The 17160-nt window shown below is 42.0% G+C and overlaps 1 protein-coding gene across 1 annotated transcript in view; it reads left to right on the top strand.

The window, feature by feature from the left end:
* Nucleotides 1-363: 363 nt before the first annotated feature.
* myt1b (myelin transcription factor 1b) overlaps nt 364-17160 on the top strand; it is a gene marked incomplete at both ends in the record, with an annotated part of 165801 nt that continues 149004 nt past the window's right edge. Inside the window, one exon of the mRNA XM_080468448.1 lies at nt 364-391. Coding sequence (XP_080324574.1) covers nt 364-391 — 28 coding nt within the window. The remainder of the gene's footprint in view (nt 392-17160) is intronic.

Here is a 17160-nt window from a genome sequence, read left to right as displayed (position 1 = left end):
GACATCGTGGACATCTCCTATGGGATTACAACTTAATCTGTTTAAAGAAAGTACATGTTTTTAATGCCATTTACACTTCCTGAGAGGACCTTTACTCGGAGGTAAGTTTTTTCATTGATGCAACTTTAGTAAATGTGTACATATTTGTGTAAAAAAAAAAAATAATAATAATAACATGACTTAACATATGAAGAAAAGAAAATATATATCTTTTTGTTTTGAACACATGCAGGAGTACGTGGACACTTTGGTGACTGGAGTTTCCTTGTTCGCTTCACTTGGTGATGTCTGCCTGGACCCTTCATCTCAATGTGGACCCGTCAGCGGCTGCGCTGGCTCGCTCCCTCTGACACCAGCCAGGCCATGGAGGATTGTGGGTTCCCAGAGAAAGGTAGGAGAGACGCTGCACCATCAATGCGGTCTTCTCACAGTTCAGACTACACAGTGGAGGGTTGCTCCTCACATCTTCTGACCTGCACAGATATTCCCCAATAAGCATTTGGACGGGCTGTGAACAGCTGCGGTGGTTCTCAGATACATTTGGGGGAACAGCAGAGTTTACAGAGGGCCGGAGGCTTTGTCGGCTCTGAAACTCACCGTATTCTCCAGACTATAGGTCACATCTGTCACAACATGCATCAAGAAAAGATAGAAAAAAACAACAACCACATGAGTCACATTTATTGTCCATGTTCAGCGTGTTGATAATCCAGGTCCAGCAGCTGCTGTTCCAGAACCTTCTGTGAACGTTTCGCCTTCTTTGTTTTATTAATCATGGAAACTGTTTCTTTCTCTGGTCCTTCATAAGTTTCTCACACTCTCTGAACTCTTTCTGTTTTCTAGTTTTACTGTAATTTCTGCTGGAGACAATTTTCTCTTTGGAGACACTTTTCTTGCTCTGTCAGTTAAATTAGGTAAGTGGTGGCTTTCTGTTGTCTTACAGTGACATCTAGTGGTCACACACGGTATGTACCAGGACATATAAGTTTTAGTATAGGTCAACTATTCTGTCAAACAACTAATAAAAAAAAAAAAAGCTACCTAAACTCTGGTAAACACGGTTTATTTAGACAGGTCAAAGAAAACCAGAATCTTTTGAGATTTTATTTTATTTTATATCGGCTTCAGATTTTTCATTAGTTTAGTTTTTTTTTTTGTGTCACTTAGAATATTTCCCCCAAATGTATTTAGACTTGATCTTAGTGCATATCTGATGTACGTATTTAAATGTGTAGTTTTGGTTTAGTTTCTATTTGTTTTTGTTTTTTGTGCATATAAATTCCATATTCGAAATTATCTGATAAAACAATGTATTTAGGGCTGCAACTAACGATTATTTTGATCATCGATTAATCGGTCGATTATTTTGACGATTAATCGATGAATCGGATTAAAAAAACAAAAAAACATCTCAAATTGTAGGACCAGTTGATATTGAACGAACCAAACACCAAATATGTTATGGTTATTTAAAAGCACATAACTGAACCATATATATATGTGTGTGTGTGTGTGTGTGTGTGTATATATACACACACACACACACACGCAGATGTATATAAGATGTATACAAAATAATTATTAAATAAGCTTTACTTTACTTCAGGGATCACATACAGTCCAGTTTCATCCTGAGAGGACCAGACTGGTAAAATATTGCTATAATAACCTTTAAATTTACACTTCAAAGTTTTTCTTCGTTGTTGTCACAGTGTACCAGAAGAAATTCTCTATATTTTTGTAAGATCAAACAGTTAGTACTGAAAATGATTACAATCTCAACATGAAGTAAATTTTAATGAAAAATTCTGGTGCAAAATGCAGTGAAATGTAAAAAAAAAAAAAAAAAACGTGTATAAATCCTTCATAACCTCTTTGCTTGGTGGGACCAGATTGGAGCCTCTTGGGTGGTTTTGGCCAACGGGCCTTATGTCCTCTGCTGTTAAGGGAAAGTCAAACTAACGGAGAGGAGCTTCACAGAGCAGCACTGTGCTGCGGGGAACCGGCGACGATTCAAAACTGATCTCCTGACACCACTATGTCTGACTATTCCAATAATCAGGTCCAGCCCAAGTATTCTGGCCGTTTCAGTGTCGCTCAGCTTTAAATTTACCAGGAGAACCTGTCCGTTGTGCTCGTCAGGCAGGTTGTCGCTCATTAAGGTGAGTTAACAGTTAAATATGTGTCTGTGCACAGTGACGTGTCCAGTACAGGGTGTCGCTCTAACCAGGTCCACTCCTCACAGGTTCTACTGTACCTCCTCCGCCTCGCTCCGTTCAACTCGCTCTGCAGGTGGAGGTTCTGTTTTTAAACTTTACTTCAGTCAGCCAGCGTTGATGAAGCTCCGAAGGTGAAGAAAAACGCCTCCTCAACATGGCGAGTGACGCATAAATCCTGTGACACAACGGATCGATAATGAAATTCGTTGCCAACACTTCGATTTTATCGATTCGTTGTTGCAGGCCTTAATGTATTAATGTTGATATATTAATGTACAGAATATGTACCCAACAGCTTGTCAGATCACTTTCAGTCAGTGTGTACAAGTCAGACAGAAGAAGAAACATTCAAGAGAGAAAATCCCAAAACACAAACCTGCAGGATGGATTTGACAGCATTAAATATAATACAGGGAATACATCAGAATGAAAATGCAGATGTTTTTTGTTCTTTTTTATCATACAGAAGGTTTCCCGTGGGCTCACCACCCGCAGGAAAGGTTCTTAATCGGGGCAATGTGATCTGGGTGACGGTGCTCAGACTGCCACCCCCGGGACCCGGAAACAGATAAGAGGGAGAAAATGGTTGGATAGATGGCTGGATGGATGGATGGATGGATGGCTGGATGGATGGATGGATGGATGGATGGATGAATGGATGGATGGATGGATGGATGGATGGATGGATGGATGGATGGATGGATGGATGGATGGATGGATGGCTGGCATACAGAAGGTTCCTGCTTTGGGTGTCTGCCACTGTTTGGTTTCACTGGGAGATCTGGACAAGTCAGAGATCGTTGAGAAGCTTGGAGGAGGTAATAAAGGTTGGACCCCTTCCTGGCACTTAAAACTGTGATCTGTCTGGTTTGATAGGTTTTTTTTCTTCAGCTCATTGGGAGTTTGAGTGCTCCAGCCTGTGTTTTATCAGGGATAAGAAAGATGTGACCTACAGAAATGAAGTTACTGCCCAAACATGTATGGAGGACTAAATGTGCCAAAATTATATAAATAAAAACGCCATTAAATAATTATTTACATGTGTCATGTATTCATTAAAACACCAATTCATTTTATGTAAAAAAACAAAACAACAACCATATAATTATTTATTTATTTCATCTGTCAAACTCAGTGACTTGAATGGTTGCAACACTGGACCATGAAAAAATGTATTAAATACTGAATTAATTATATCTGTTTTTCTAATACATACAATTTATTGATATTTTAATGATTTAATGACACATATCATTAATTACAGTTCTAATCAATGACATTTAATTAATTATTTAATGGTGTATGTATTTATTTGATTTTGGCACATTGAGCCCTCCATAAACATGATGTATAGAATCACTGCTGCATTGTTCGACAGTAACTTTTGTTCCACATATAAAACCCAATGCTCAATCCTATAAATGGACAACAACCTTGACTGGGGGTGGTCCAGTTTCTCACTTTGAACATTTAAACATATCTACCGGATGAGACTTATGGACAGGATGAGACTTATTGACCAGCATAGTGTGATTGAAAGATGACTCACAGCATTAAGTGCTGCTTAACAGCTGCTGATGGTTCGTTAATGCTCTCGTGAAGTGAGCTGGTACAAATATGCTGATCGTTAAGGAAGGAGGCCTGAACTTGTGTATTGTTACTGACTTTTACCACTCAGAACAGGGATTATCCACTGACAGCTGGTAGTTTTGGACGTGTGAGATGTCACCTTTTTATCAGTAATTTGGATCTTTAGTGGAAACAGTCAGACCATCTGAACCAGCCGACGGTCCCATGAGTTTATCAATACTGTTCATTTTTATGTCTGTTCATTTTTATAGTTGATAAATGGCTTGATAATTAACTGTTCACAGGACCTTCATTGAAATATTTGGAAAGGTCAACACTTAAATTGATGAAGAACATCACAAGAAAGTTGTACTTTATATGTTTGTGACTGTACGTCTTTAAAAAGACAACAAAATCTTCTTTATATGCAATAAGAAAATCAGTTGGATTCTGTAAAAATGACCAAAATGACTTAATATTTCACGTTACGTTAAAAACATCTCTTAAAAGACTGTCACTCTCACTATATATATATATATATAGTATAAAAATATATATAGAATATAATAGTATATGTACCAACAAATATTAATATTTGAACAACTCTTTGTTTTCTTTGGGGGAAAAAAAGCAAATAATGCATCAAAATAAATGTTTACATCATAAATACTATATCTTTGAAAGACAAGAGGACAGGTTTAGCATGTTAAAGATAAATTAAAATGACAGACTACAGTATAATGACGTCTATTTTTTACATTTTGCTAACTTCAGTGTGCATTTTTTTCACATCTTTTCTAACTGCATGGCTTTATTGATAATGTTACTTTACTGACTCTTGGGCTCAGGTTTCAGAGCTAAAACACTGCAGCTCTGGAAATGAATTACAAACTTTATTTACTTTTATGGGAAAATCAAAGTCCACATTGGACCATCATCTGGACCGGTTGTGGTCCCCGGGTCTTATGTTTAAACCTGCCGTGGAACGCTATTCAGTGTAATTATTCAAGGGGAATCCATTCCGATCAATATAAAGATGCATCATTTACAGTATTTTTTAACAGAGCGAGCAGTTTGTCAATATAATGAGGGTTCATATCCATATTAAATCAATTCCATATACTTGGAACTTCATTGGATTGATTAAGTTCATGCTGTGTAATATAAGAAAATATCACGGTTACTCTGAAAAACAGATCAATTATTTATTAAACAAGATCCATAGATATGAGGGCGGTTGGAACTAAAATCAGTGTGAAAGGTTAGCTGATCATGATGGCGTAATAACGTGTATTAAAACCACAAGTAAATACTAAAATACTCATCCTGTTCATGCAGAATGAAAATAAACTAAACCATTATGAAAAACATTTAAGTATTATTTTACGATTACATGTAGCACAACTACATTTTATTCTTCTTATTATGGTTTTCAAATGATAGGCTTTTTTCAAATTGCATATTGGTCACTGGCTGGCTGATCATGAGACTGGGAATAATTAGTGACTTCCATTAAGAAGTGACTTATAAATGAGATTGTACAGTACTTACCATCTGTGACCACTAGATGTCACCAGATGACAGCAGAACGCTGCTACAGTACCACAGAAAAACCTCCATAACTTAAAACAGAAACAGAAAGAGTTCAGAGTGTGTGAGAAACCCGTGAGGGAGAAAAGCAGAGAAACTGTAGTGAGGCCTGGACATGGAAAGAAAAATACGTCTTATACACCAATGTATCAACAACAACAACAACAGCAACAGCAAACAACACACGATCACAAATTGTTTCTACTTTGTTGCTTTATAGACTTGAAAGAAACAAGTATTGTATAATATACTGTTGATAGCGTTCTATTCCGTCAACCTATAATAGTTTTCATTATGAATAGTGTTTCATTCTTATAATCTGCTGAATGTTTGTAACATTAATGCTTGTGTTGCTGCGTTGAGGTTGCTCGTGGGTTTGGTAGCAGCTGACCTCAGATCAGATTGAGGTTAGTGACATTTTACACCTCGGTGCCTGCTCATGGCACATTAATCCTCGGGTAGCACTTCAGAACAGGGTGCAAACGTGTGGAGCTGAAAGCTGAGCACGCTCTTCTGCAGATCCAGGTGTGAGCAGCAGGTTTCGTTGCTCTCGCTTTTGTATGAAGCTAAAGAAAAGAAAGAAGAAGAAAAGAAAAACCCCCAGGACTTTCAGAAATCAGTGCTGCAGATTTCCACAAATCTACATGTATTCTGAATCATTTGTGCACCTGTGCTGATGAATGAGGTGTGTGTGTGTGTGTGTGTGTGTGTGTGTGTGTGTGTGTGTGTGTGTGCGTGTGCGTGTGCGTGTGCGTGTGCGTGTGCGTGTGCGCGTGCGCGTGCGTGCGTGCGTGCGTGTGTGCGTGTGCACTTATCGTAAAACAGCTTTTCGACGAAGTGTGACAGGGTTTACTGCTGCTGTGCTTCAAACATCCATCCATATAGATTCTGTGTGTGTGTGTGCGTGTGCGTGTGCGTGTGCGTGTGCGTGTGCGTGCGTATTCATCCACACCTGCCTTGTGGACAACACGTTGCTGCAGGGCTCCCCCCCCCCCCCCCCCCCCCATGTTCTACTTAAGGGTTAATACATAACATTATGGCTGTATTTAGTTACAGTTACATCAAGGTGAGAATCAAGGTTGGCGATTAGTTGTGACAGTTAAGGTGGAGTCAAGAGGCTGTTGATGTTGTACAAGTGTTTCTGTGTTGGTGTGTGTGCCTAAAGGCTCAGATATGCTCAATATTACATCCCCAGACGGATACAGATGGAGCTTCTGCCGCTTCCTGTCCATTGCTGTGTCCTGCTGTGTGTGTCAAGGGGTTTACAGGCATATATCCAACAGAATAATACCCCTCATGACCTGTAGGGGCAGTGTTTAATAATACCTCTGATGAACTGTAGAGCAGTATAGATTCTTTGGATGACAGACTGTGTGTGTGTGTGTGTGTGTGTGTGTGTGTGTGTGTGTGTGTGTGTGTGTGTGTGTGTGTGTGTGTGTGTGTGTGTGTGTGTGTGTGTGTGTGTGTGTGTGTGTGTGTGTGTGTGTGTGTGTGTGTGCGTGTGTCAAATGTGTCCATAGTTTAAAAACGTTTTCTCTGGAAAAGTTCAAAACAGAAAGCATTAAAATTACAATTCTACTCGAGGCAGGGAAACTCATTTTAGCAATTTTTAACCCGTTTTTGTGGATGTTTGGATCAGTAAGGTCAATGCAACCAACAACCTGCACTGCCCCCTACTGGATGTAATGATTCACAACGACGTCAATGTGAAGGAAACATGATAACATTTGAGGCAATTTAAGTCCTTAAAGGAAAAACATCTAGGCCTCAAGATAGAGAGAGAGAGAGAGAGAGAGAGAGAGAGCCCTTGTAGTTCTAATAAAGCTGTGAGGACACCACAAATAGAGTCCAACCTCCACAGTGACCAGTCTGAGGCCCAGAACATGCAAAATACTTGGAGTTTCTACTGATGGATTAATGGACGAGCCACAAAATGATTTACTGCTTCTCTGAAAGTTTGTGTTGTTTATGATTGTGTCTGTTTTTAACATGTTGAAAATTCGGTGTTAGCAGAAATGCTGCTGTTATTGAGGTGAGAGACGTTCTCTCTACTGGCTCCCAGTGACTTTAATTTGCAGACTTTGCATTTTTCATTTCCTCAAATGAATGTTCTGCCCCACTCCCACATGATGGAAACCTTCCTCCAATCAACCTCATGGGTTGCACATTTCAATTTTGCAACCGTGGAGGTTCATATTTAAATACTCCTTACCTTTGTGGTGTTATTCTTCTAAAGTAAAACTCAACGCAAACCCAAAGAACCGTCTCTCTTTGGGAAGTCAGGCCCTTAGTTGTGATGATTAAAGTATTACTTCAATGGGAGGATCCCACAAATGTAGGAGTGTGTGTGTGTGTGTGTGTGTGTGTGTGTGTGTGTGTGTGTGTGTGTGTGTGTGTGTGTGTGTGTGTGTGTGTGTGTGTGTGTGTGTGTGTGCCCAGCAGACTGAGTTATGAGCGTGAATGCAGTGAATGGTATTTGACCATGTGCATTGTGTTTTATGAGATGAGCAGGCTTTAATGACTCTGTCACCAGTAAATGGGCACTGATTTGTAGCACAGCTGTCGCTCCACTCTGATCAACACACACACACACACACACACACACACACACACACACACACACACACACACACACACACACACACACACACACACACACACACACACACACACGCACACACACCGTCCGTATTAAAACCATATACGTTCGCCTCACCGTTCATGTAGATTGGGATTCTGGCACAAACAGTCTCATTACCGCGTGCTGTCGATACAGAAAGTAATTGCAATTTGAAGTCTAATCAGACAGAAATTGCAGCTGTTCAGATGCAGGCAGTGGTTATACATGAGATCTCATATCCAATCAATGCACCTATTCCTCAGAGATGCCGCTGATCTACAACCGCCTATTGCTCGGATGTTCTTTGACGCCATGTTTCTTCCTGTAATACACTTCCCAGGGAGTTATCTGGTTCAGACCAAGCAGATGTAGCTGGGAGGTTCTGGCCGGGGCGGCGAAGTGGACCAGTGAGTCCGGACTCAGAAAGCAGCCGCCTCCGTGTTCCCGCTGAGATGTCCTCTGAATGGGTTTGTTCTGGGGATCAACCTGAACTCTGTGCGCTGGGGGAAGGGTGGAAAAATGGAAAACCAATCTGAGTACGGAGGATCAATAATGTATCACAACAACGAAACAATGCGAGCTCGGTAATTTCATACTTGCCTGGATGAAGGATCTGGAGTGTTTTCCATGCAGGATGGAGCCTGTCGGCTTTATGAAGAGTTTTCTTTCTCTTAAGTGCTGAAAGCTTGATGATATTGATCTTCGTTATTCAGAAATCCTTGAAAAGAATTTACTGTAAAAGTGACGGAAATAAATGTTCCTGCAGTTCTGCTTGTTGTAGAATGAAGATGGATGTCTGTGCATCTGTTGTACAGACAGTGTAAAGAGAAACATACACGCTCACATCCTTGTGGCCATTGACAAACGGCGAGGTCCGGCATGTTCACTGCACAAGCTTATCTCAAGGCATGAGAACTGAATGTAATATTGACCAACTAAAGCCAATAATGAGACGATGCTTCTCTGTGTTCTTGAGAATCGTTGGACAAATAACATCTTGTTTGACTCACAACTGTTATCCTGCTGAACAATCTCTTTGTACTATCCACAGGTTCCCCGAAATGTACATTTGTACTTTCATTATAAGCATAGAAATACATCATTGAATTGTTAAGAAATGTTCTGAGGCAGGAGCTGCTGCTGGTTTTGTCTCCGCTGTCTTTTACTTCCAGTCAGCTCGTCATTTTAAAGCAGTAAAATACCAAACATCAGAAAATAACTGAAACACCGTGAGGGATCCCAGATCTGGATGTCAAAACGTTGTGCAAGTTTTCAGACGCAAGCCGAATGCTTTCGGTCATTTATGTTTAGGAAAGCTACTTCTGTGGAACTATTACTGCATTCAGTCAGGGAGTGGTACTCAGAAGCTTGTAGACAATTTAGAGACTTTCTGAGTTAGAAAAGGTGAAATATGTGTAATTTTGGTTCATTGTGATGCTTTTTTTAAACATATTTTATTTATTTTTTTACATAATTTCATGTTTAAATGGCACAAAATGGACTTTGGAGCACTTCACGCCTGCAATTTTAATGAACGTCCATTAGAAGGTTGATCGTGATTCAGCTGAAACATTATTTGCATTTTAAAAACAACACTTGTGACACCAGATCATCTTTTGTTTTTCTTTCGTCAGTCACACAGAAACTGTCCTCGCTTTGATCATTTCTATTCCTCACTTATACACCTGCAATCAAAATCGCCCTTTTAACGGCGGTTTTTAATTCACACAATAACAACAATAACAATTACAACACCGTCTTCTAACAGAATGAAACGTGACTCAGTGGAAAGATTGGAGGTCCTGAAGGGGATTAAAGATGGAAATCTTACTAGTTTAGTTGGTGATGGACTTAAAAAAAACACAAGTGATTAATCAAGAGATAAACTCCAGAAAAACATCTGCACATGCTCAGTCGACGGACAATAACAACAATGGCGGCCTCCAGAGTGCCATGACTCCCAGTCCATAATCTCCTGGGTCTTAGTTTTATTTTGACAGTCAACTTGTTCATGTGGCGATAGGAATGCTTGTGTACTCCCGTTGTCAATGTTTATTGTTTTCTGTGTGCGCGCGTGTGTGTGTGTGTGTGTGTGATTCCTTTACAAAGACAAACAACAGCCACAACATCGTGGCCTGGCATACCAACTACGTCATTTTCAGCATTTCTGCCGTCCCGTGTTAAAAAACATTGCCGTGTAAACGCAAGAATTCTGTGTGCACACTTTGAAATGTTGACGTGTAAATGGAGCCCGGGGCAGTGAGGTTACTCACTTACTTAGTTACTCAGTAACGCATTACTTCAATATGACTGCTTTTTCCAGGAATGAGAAGTCTAACGTGTTACTATTTCTAAACTAGTAATGAGATGAAAGTGAATGATCCAAGTCGCTGTGTGTTACTAAGATGACAGTACAAGGTCTGTCGTGCACACCGTGCTGGCGACAAACTGTTATCTGGCTTTACTGCGTTATGCTGGATCGCTGTGTTACGTTATGGAGCGCGCCACCGACGTGAACCCTGAAATGTAGTACGAATGGAACCGGGGGCGCACTGGAGAAAGTATGGAAGAGCCTTGTTAGAGCCCGAAACGAAACAACAACCCAAATTGTTATGAAATGTAATGTAATACAACCTGAAATGTAATAACTGGTCAATAATGTAACTGAGCCCAAAACTTAAAACCTTTTAATATTACATTATGAGGTAGACAAAATATTTTTTCATTAATACTGTAATAGTTTTATTACAACATAAAGTGAGTCAAGGATTTCATGGATTGGACTTGACCTGCGAATGAGTTCTGAGCTCTAAACGTTTGGATTAATTGCTTATACGTATATCTATATACAGTTGATGGTATTTATGTAAGGTTGCTGTTTCCCAAGTAATTCATAGTCTTCTGTTGTCTATAATCTGTTATCTATCTCTTCAATCATCACTACAAAATAATGTATAATCATTAAAATCACATCTGAATTCTTGTTAAATCTTTTTTACATTATCGACCAGTTATTACATTTGGGGTTTTATTGCGTTATATTTTATAACAATCCGGGTCGTTGTTACATATCGGGCTCTAACAAGCCTTAATGCAAGACGAAGTTAACTTACTTTTAAAAACAAGTAACTAAAGGAGTAACTCGTAATCAGTACTCAGCTGTGTGGCAACACTTGGCTGGAACCGATAGTGATCCTTTACTAGTGTTTCACTGCCAAAACTAGAGGGACATAGAACTTTATTGTAATCAATGGATGGGAGATACTTTTCTCCCAAAAGGTGTAAAAACATCTAAAATGCGTCTCATCGCCCCCTGAAAGTAGAAAGTTCCATCTTTAACCACGTTCAATGGCAATTTGACTCATTCAGACGTTAAAGTTTCTCCCCTAAACTATGACTAAACCCAGAAAACACACACAGGGTGCTTCAGTCTGAGCTTCCACCAGCAGATGACACTGTTGCAGAGATTTTAGAGGCCACAGTTTATTTCTTTATTTTTTTTCAGAGTTGATCCACTGCACAGTCGTCCTTCTTCTGTTTCCCACTTCAGTGCATCAACACGGAGACGTCCACACGGCTGCACTGATGTAACGTCCGTCTCCTTCAGCCCGACTGCGCCGACAGTCGAACCGGTTCGACGCCGGGGGGGGGAGTATCAGGCGCACGGCGAGCCGTCGGCAGGGCCTTCAAGTTTGAAGTGACTTTCACACTGTGACCGTGTCCTTCGGTGACTGTCCTTCCTCGCTGGTCCTCGCCTTTTCCTGCTCATTTGTCGGCGAGCCGGGGCTGCGATTCCACTCATGCACGCTGCACCTTGTTGACTTTAGCCTCATTAAAAGGCCAAATGAATATGACGAGTTGTGACATTAGGCTACAGCTGGAACAAATGCGCCAGCCGCTCGCTCTCGAGTCGGGCCAATTTCTCCCCCTCCCTCGTGTTTTCTCCCTCTCCCTCTCCCTCTCCCTCTCACAAACACACACACACACACACACACACACACACACACACACACACACACACACACACACACACACACACACACACACACACACACACACACACACACACACACTCTCATATTTTTCTTGTTGTTTTTTTGGTGGAAGGTTGCTCGGTGGGGTTGATGGGTTTGCAACAATATTGGAAATGTAGATGGGCCTGTGTTTTGAATTGGATTGCACGCTTTGATGCAGAGACAGATTGTAAACTGTGATTTTATTAAATCCTTCATTAGGATTCATCAGTGAGATTGGATCAGAAAAAGGTCACTGTGCAGATGCTCCCCCCTGCCCCCCCCCACCCACCCCCAGCTCTTTCCACTTTGCTCCATCCCCCTCCTCCCTCTTCTCCCCCTGCTCTCTTGTTTACCCCCCTCTTCCTCACTCTGGCTTCCACTCAGTGAAGCATGGGGGACTTGCTCTCGTCCCCCCTTCTCCTGCTCTCTCCCCCCTCTCGCTAGCCCTTGCCCGAAACAAATTTGCGATGAAAATGAGGAAAAATGATCATCATGGGCCTGCTACAGAAACACAAGGTGAAAGTGACATTATTCCCTCCCCTCCACCCCCACAGTGGACCCTCCTCCTCCTCCTCCCCCCTGCTCACTGCCATCTAGGCTGGCGCCGGTGGGACGCCCGTGCCACAAATCATTTGTATACTCTCATTTCTGCGAGCGGCCCTGCGACGTTGCTTACTGCTTAGCGAGCAGATGACTTTCAGAAAAGAGGAGCGAATTGGGACGGGGGAAAGGATGAAGAGACGGGGAGATGGGAGGGGAGGGGGTGCGGGAGGGCGTGATGCTAAGGGGGTCTGTGTGGGGTGGGGGCGGGTGGGTGGCAATTTGCCGGCGTGCGAGGACGTCTGCGGGAGTTGGATCTGAAATTGAGAGGGAAATTGTGTGCACCATATGTCAAGTTGTGCAAAGGAGGTATTCATTGTACACCTCACAGTGTGTGTGTGTGTGTGTGTGTGTCTGTGTGTCTGTGTGTGTGTATGTGTGTGTGTGTGTGTGTGTGTGTGTGTGTGTGTGTCTCAAGATGAAGCATCTGGGTTGTTTATTGTATCACCTTCGCCATTGTCTGCATTCCCTGCTATTATCACTGAAAGAGCTGACCCCCCCCCCCCCCCCCCCCCCCCCCCCCCCCCCACACACACACACACACACACACACACACACACACACACACATACTCTGCAATAAGGAAATGGGAAATTGGGTGCACATATTGTCTGTAGCTACTGTTTGGTCATCTTTGTCTCCCTCACTCACTCCTCACACACACACACACACACACACACACACACACACACACACACACACACACACACACACACACACACACACACACACCCTTCCCCCACCCCCTGCCCAGTGTGAGACATCATGATTCTTCTGGTACACTGAATACATTCTCCATGCAGTCTGAGCATTGAAGCTCACGCAGGCAAATATGTGACATTACCAGGAAAAAAAAGCGTTTTAATTCACCTCCGCCACACACACACACACACACACACACACACACACACACACACACACACACACACACACACACACACACACACACACACACACACACACACACACACACACACACACACACACGCATGAATCAACCATAAACACAGGTGCACAGACGTTGTCAGAAATGAAGGCACCCCTGATCTTTGAATACAGAATTTAAAATACCGTCACAAATAAATGCAAACGAACCAATCTTGTATAATAAGGAGAGAAAATGAAAAAAGAATATTCATCCATTTAAGTAGTGACTGACTGAAGCTCCTCCTGTTAGGCCGCATCTGTAAAAATGCTGGCAAAAGTGGAATCACAGTGACCTTTGACCTTACTGTACATACTATATGACAGATTATAATTTGTGACCTCTGCAAAAGACAAAAAAAAAAGGTTTCGTCCTGGCTTAGGGGATCGTAGCACAAAAAAAGGAAAACAGGCAGAAACTAAAATAATAGTTTCAATTTAAGAAAAAAAAAAATAAAAATTGCAATGTGAAAATCAGTTTAATGAGACAGACTAGCTGGGATAGCATCCATCTCAAGATGTAACCAACCAGAATAAATCTGTACAAATTAAGAATAACAAAGTTTTGATGAGGAAAGAGACGTCCTCTATCAGGGCCAGGTAGGATCTGATGCAGCTGCAATCACACAAACATAAAATGATTCTAGTAATATGACCCGTAATTATTGATCAAACTAAATCAAAGTACACCAGACTCACCTGAGCTGGTCGGCTCTTTATACAAAATTGAAATCTTTGCTTCAACGGCTATTTTTTCCAAAGGTTTTATCAAAGTGTTCAGATGAATGCTGGAGTTTAAGAAGCAGCAGGGGGTTAAAAAGCTTCAGGCGAAACTGAAACAACGTGGAGCTGCTTTTAGTCTGAATCATCGACCAAACAGTAACGACCAAGGCCACAGAGGACATGAGTCCTGACAGAAAGAGGCAAAAAAATATTTAAGATATTAAACCAAACTAGAGCTGCTTGTTAATGCTGAGCAGCGCTTTGTTTACGGCCAGAAAGAAAACATGGCGGAGGCATCATCATGCTGTCAGGCTGCTTCTGGAAAGAATGTATAGTATGTCAGGCAGGCGTGTGAACAAGACAAAAAGTGAAAACTTAACATCCAGTAACACAAAGGAGACGATGGACTGTTTTAAAGTCAGCAGTTAATAAGTAATGACTTAAAAGCTGCCGAGAGCTGAGATTTGCCTCTGTGGAAAGAACTGCCGTGAACCTCAAAGCACCCGAACGCCTCACAGAACGAGGACATTCCCCATGTTTGGGAACGAGGCATTAGTTGACTTCTTTAAATAATCTCCGCTGGATAATCCAACCGATATCTCTAATAGCTCCAATGGAAAGCAGTTTGCTAAGTAAATAAATGCCGAATTAAAGTGTCAATGTTTTCACACTAAAATTGTTTTCATTCTACAGAGAGCCACCAAGTCGGACAACGCGCCCACAAACACAAACTGTATTTCATTGAACAAAAATAAATCACAGCAGCTGTTATACATCATATAGACCCGTCTTTATTTGAGCCATGATCTGCCATTGACACCCAGAGTGCCGCTTACACTAAATACCTGTTATAGAAAGTAGAAAGTCGTGTTATGTACATCACACATATCATCAGATTTTCGGATTATATCCGATTAGTTAAGCAGTTATTTATGAACATTTTCTATATTCAGGTCATTGTAATCAGCGGTGCCACTAATTCTAAGCTGCACATGCATGTGTGTGTGCACACATGTTCACCTTCCTGCGCACACAAACAACGTACACGCCTCCTCCCTCGTCTCACATGAGTGCGCACACACACACACACACACACACACACACACACACACACACACACACACACACACACACACACACACACACACACACACACACACACACACACACACACACACACACACACACACACACACACACACACACACACACACACACACACACACACACACACTCCTCACATGGAGGAATGAATATGCACACACGCAGCCTTCCGCTCACAACCATCGCCTCCCTGCATGCAAACACGGCCGCTCCTCGGCTGTCTTGGTGTCATACCAGCCCACCCATGCGCCCACACACTCCCACACACACACTCACACACACACACGCAGGTTCACGGGGAGTAAATACAGAGTGGAGACAGTTTGGCACAGTGACCTGCAGAGGAACCCACACACTTTGTCTGCTACTTCCACAGGGCCCTGTGCTTTCAGGAAAGCCATGCAGTATTCATGGCTCAGTCACGGGTATCCGCCGGGCAGGATGGTGGAAAAACGGAGAACACGGTGGAAGTGCGCTGCGAGCATCTCAGCAGGGCACTGCTCGTGTTACACAATATTCAGAATAGATCTGCTGGCTGATCGCTGAAGTGGAGCGTCTTCTTTTTTTTTTCTTTCTTTCTGTTTTTTACCAGAAATGTTAATTTTCATACCTTCCGCTGGTGCTTGTGGGGTTACGTGTTGTGTCTTTATATGTGTTGGCTTTATGATCCTCCGCCTGCCCTGAGAAATAGATCCCTTCCTCCTGATCTGTGACTAACAGAGGGAGCTCCTGACCCACATTCATCAGCTCCAGCCCCGCGAGGCCTCTGGGGATCTTTGGTGGAGCCGTGCCCTCGGCGTGCTGCACCGTGGCAAGGCCACGGCTCAGAGATGCGGTGGCGGACCCCAGAGCTTCCCGGGGCGCTGCACTTATCAATGCCTGCTCCACTTCTGTGGCAGCTTGTCATTGAAACGATGAGATAAGAGAGCAGCGGGACTGGCGGAGGGATTGTACCTGCACCAGAGCAACAGTGAGTCAAACCACTGCTGCCTCGTTCCTCTCAGCTGATTTATTTATATTGTTGTTAATCAAATTATTCTTTTGATTTCCTCTTGTTTTTTAATTGTGTGTTTTAGTCACAGTGATTACAGAAACTATTCTAGATTCTAGATTAGTATAATTAACGTTTGCATGTTTGGATGACTCAACATATTTTTCGTTCTCTCAGTGCAGGAATGGAATATAGTTTCAATTTAATAGGTTTTTTACTTTTTAAAATGCGTCTTGTTGCAAAATGTAGTAAAACGTCTAAAACACTTTTGTTTTTTCCAGCATGCATGCTTCCACAAATCCACCCTCACAGTGTGACCCTGATGCTAATGCTACGTGATGCTAACGCTACCAAATCAAATTCATCAGTAACTTTTTCATGAAGAATTCCAGTCAAGGCCTCCTTTGTAAATTCTAGACCCTCATACGTTTTAAACCCTTATAATTGTGCGTCTTCCTGACTACATTGAGAGTCACAGAGTTTATGGGGCCGGTCCGTCCTGAGGCAGAAGATTCTCCAAGTGATTAAATTGGACCATTCGTGTCAAACTCGAGTGGGGATGGTTTTTATAACAGGGGAAGAAAAGGTGACATTTTGTTGCTGCACGTTGACATTAATTAACAAGTGAGTGTGGATTAGGTGATAGATGAATGGAAGTTAATCCAACAGACTGAGGCTGGGATGCTTTGGACTCTCCTCAGTGGATGGATGCAGTAAGAATACTCATATCTGTGAGCCCCTCAGGGTGTTCATCTAAAAATGAGATGGAGTTACAATAAAAAGCATGTAGATACATGTAGGTAT

The sequence above is a fragment of the Lipophrys pholis genome (genome assembly GCF_963383615.2).
Source record: "Lipophrys pholis genome assembly, chromosome: 8".
In the NCBI taxonomy this organism is placed as follows: domain Eukaryota; kingdom Metazoa; phylum Chordata; class Actinopteri; order Blenniiformes; family Blenniidae; genus Lipophrys; species Lipophrys pholis.
Note: the sequence above shows the minus strand (reverse complement) of the source record. Positions and strands in the feature narration are given on the sequence as shown.